General features: G+C 37.7%; 1 protein-coding gene across 1 annotated transcript in view; it reads right to left on the bottom strand.

Moving 5' to 3' along the window:
* Positions 1 to 2,806, bottom strand: part of LOC101854008 — a gene marked incomplete in the record, with an annotated part of 38,030 nt that overhangs the window by 5,073 nt on the left and 30,151 nt on the right. The window contains 1 exon segment of the mRNA XM_013080130.2: positions 1,525 to 1,790. Within this exon segment, the coding sequence (XP_012935584.1) occupies positions 1,525 to 1,790 (266 nt within the window).

Here is a 2,806-nt window from a genome sequence, read left to right on the forward strand (position 1 = left end):
CACACACACACACACACACACACACACACACACACACACACACACACACACTAAAACAAAGTCACCATCACCCCCAACAATGACAACAAAACACTCAATTCCGCATACACACACATTAAAAATCGTGAACTCACGGTTATTCGGTATTTGGAACTTGGAATGTCTTTAAAGTGTGCACTGCATTCAGGCTGGCAGAAAGAAAGAAATAGCGCTGTTGTGCATGTGTGCATCGGTTTAAGGTTGATACCGACTTGAGTACTAAAAGAGTGAAAGAGTAACTTGGTTTACTTGGCTCAGATGTACACAGTGCTTACGCATACAAAGGCACATTGCACGTAATATGGTTCATTGTTCCAAGGTGTAGACACCATTAAAAACTGCTCTTGCTCTTTACATTTGTTTTTATTGTGTATCCCCGTTTACTCTTGCAGAAGGTTTTCAATTTGTCTTCAATAGATATGGATATGCAAAATGAGCAGAACAAATTACTATTACTTATTAAGCCTTTAAGTACGCTGCGGACACATCTGTCCAACAGCAGACCAAAGGCCATGTGGCATACTAATATTTTGAACTATGCTACGCAAATAAAAAACGTGAACTGGCATGTTGCACAATATAGTGTTGTAGTATTGTGTCTTGTTAAATATAAAAGGATGATCGTATTCCTTCCTTTTTTTAAGTGCCTGAGAACGGTGCGCCTTCAAGTGTTACTCATAGACCACAATGAGCATTTCAAGGAGTTAATGGTCACTCCGCCTGTCAACAGTGACTATAATTATAATCCATTCACCGTCATGGTTTCATTTGCCTTTTCAAGGGAAAGAAGTATTTTAAGAAAGGCAAAATAAAATGATTTTACACTGTTATGTCCCTTGATTTTGCCACCTGAAAGACCATTTTTAAAGAACTTCCACTGCATCGAAGTAGGGGAATGCTGACTACATGCTCAAAATTGGAACCAAAAAAATGTACGTTTCATAAAGTTACTTCTGAATAGTGTGTACTTTACATATATAATATATACATGTATATATATTACATTATATTATGTTTTATTATATTCACACTGTAGCACTGACATGTTACCATTGAGGCAATGATACAACTTACCATGGTAGCCCTATGTTGTGTAAAACTAACAGAGGCCACACAAGAAGATATTTAAAAAAAATATCAACGCGCTATCTTCGAATTGCAAAGCTCAGTTCTGATAAATTTAACGTAAAAATGTTTCAGTTTCAAAACACGTCGAGCTTTTTCAAATGCGTTTCTTTGAACGTCTTGGAAACGACTCCAAATAATCTTACGATTTCATACGTCGGAGAGAACACTTGGTTTCTGACTTCATATGGCCCTAGTAATTAAAAACGGCCAAAAATGTTAGACAGAACCTTGCAATTCTAAGGCAGCGATGTGTTCGATACATCCTGAGAGAACTAAGATGCTTGCTGATTAATTCCATGCCTGCTTGCTTTTCTGCTGGCATCATGCGCTACTGAATAACGTATAAAGATGACTCACCGCTCGGACAAGTTTACAGTTGGGGCCCTCGTCACCAGCTTTTAGACAAACTTTGGTGTCTGGTACATACTCCTCCTCTTGTTCTCCTGCTGCTCCTCCTCCTGCCGCTGCTGCTGCTGCTGCTGCTGCTCCCCCTCCTTCTCCGCGTCGAGAGCAGTAGTTGACCACGAGAGTCCCTCCTCCTTCTGTCGAGTTCCTGGGTCTGCGGACTGGCCGCCACTCCCGACACAGGTCTAGTTTGGTCACGTGGTTGGGAACACTCAGAGCTAGAAGATGACATAAATGTTGGTTGTTACGGCTTTGTCAACAACATAATATTATGGTCATATGAGAAACACAAAGACATTTTGACCCCCTAGAATGACCTGTCTAAGAAGTAACTAAAAGCAAGTAAGAACTGTAATGACAACATTATCTTCATGTCTTATAGTTGAGTACAGTATAACAGTTTCGGTTGGCCGTACCTGTACACCTTTACACATGGAAAACCAATTGGGAAAGGGAGAAAAAAAACCTAATTTAACTATTGGCCATAGAAAATTTAAAATGATATTTGTAAATGAAATATAAATGAACACATGAACAAAAGATACTATAACAAATATAAAGACAAACTAGTAATAACAATATTAACTCCAAGAAAAATCAACAACAGGGTTCCTTACTGTCAGAGGTAAAAATAGCGAGAAAATGGCTGCCACAGTTGGTGACTTCCAAAATTTGGGTATCCATGGAAACTCTAAATTTACATTTTTTGTGTGTATCTTTAATCAACATTTAATAGTAAAATTTGTTTTTAAATGGATATATAAGGTGCTGATCTAAAACAAAAGAAAACCTTTAAAAAATTGCCTCACGGCCAGAAAAATGTCGAATTCTTTGATTTCATTTCTTTGACGAACGCCTGATTTCACCATGATGCATCAGTTACTCGTATTATTCAAACTGCAAGTCACTCGCAGATCGTCCGTTAAGCCTGTGGATCTAGTCTGCAGGAAACGGTAACTGTAGCATTAAAGCCTCTCTACTTTACTCCCTACACTGCATTGAACAGGTTATACACAGCGCACATTAACAATTGCCAATGAAGAACTCGGTTCGCCATATCGATAACAGATTTCAAACATGCTTGTTAAGAGTAATCCTAGCATGTTTTTTTTTGGAGAGTGTTTTTGTTGGTTTTGTCTTTCTATTCTATTCTGTTCTTTTCTATTACTTTCTATTGCATTGTATTGAATCATATATTACATTATATATATTATACTATATATCATAATATATT

This window comes from Aplysia californica, unplaced genomic scaffold (assembly GCF_000002075.1).
Source record: "Aplysia californica isolate F4 #8 unplaced genomic scaffold, AplCal3.0 scaffold00075, whole genome shotgun sequence".
Lineage (NCBI taxonomy): Eukaryota > Metazoa > Mollusca > Gastropoda > Aplysiida > Aplysiidae > Aplysia > Aplysia californica.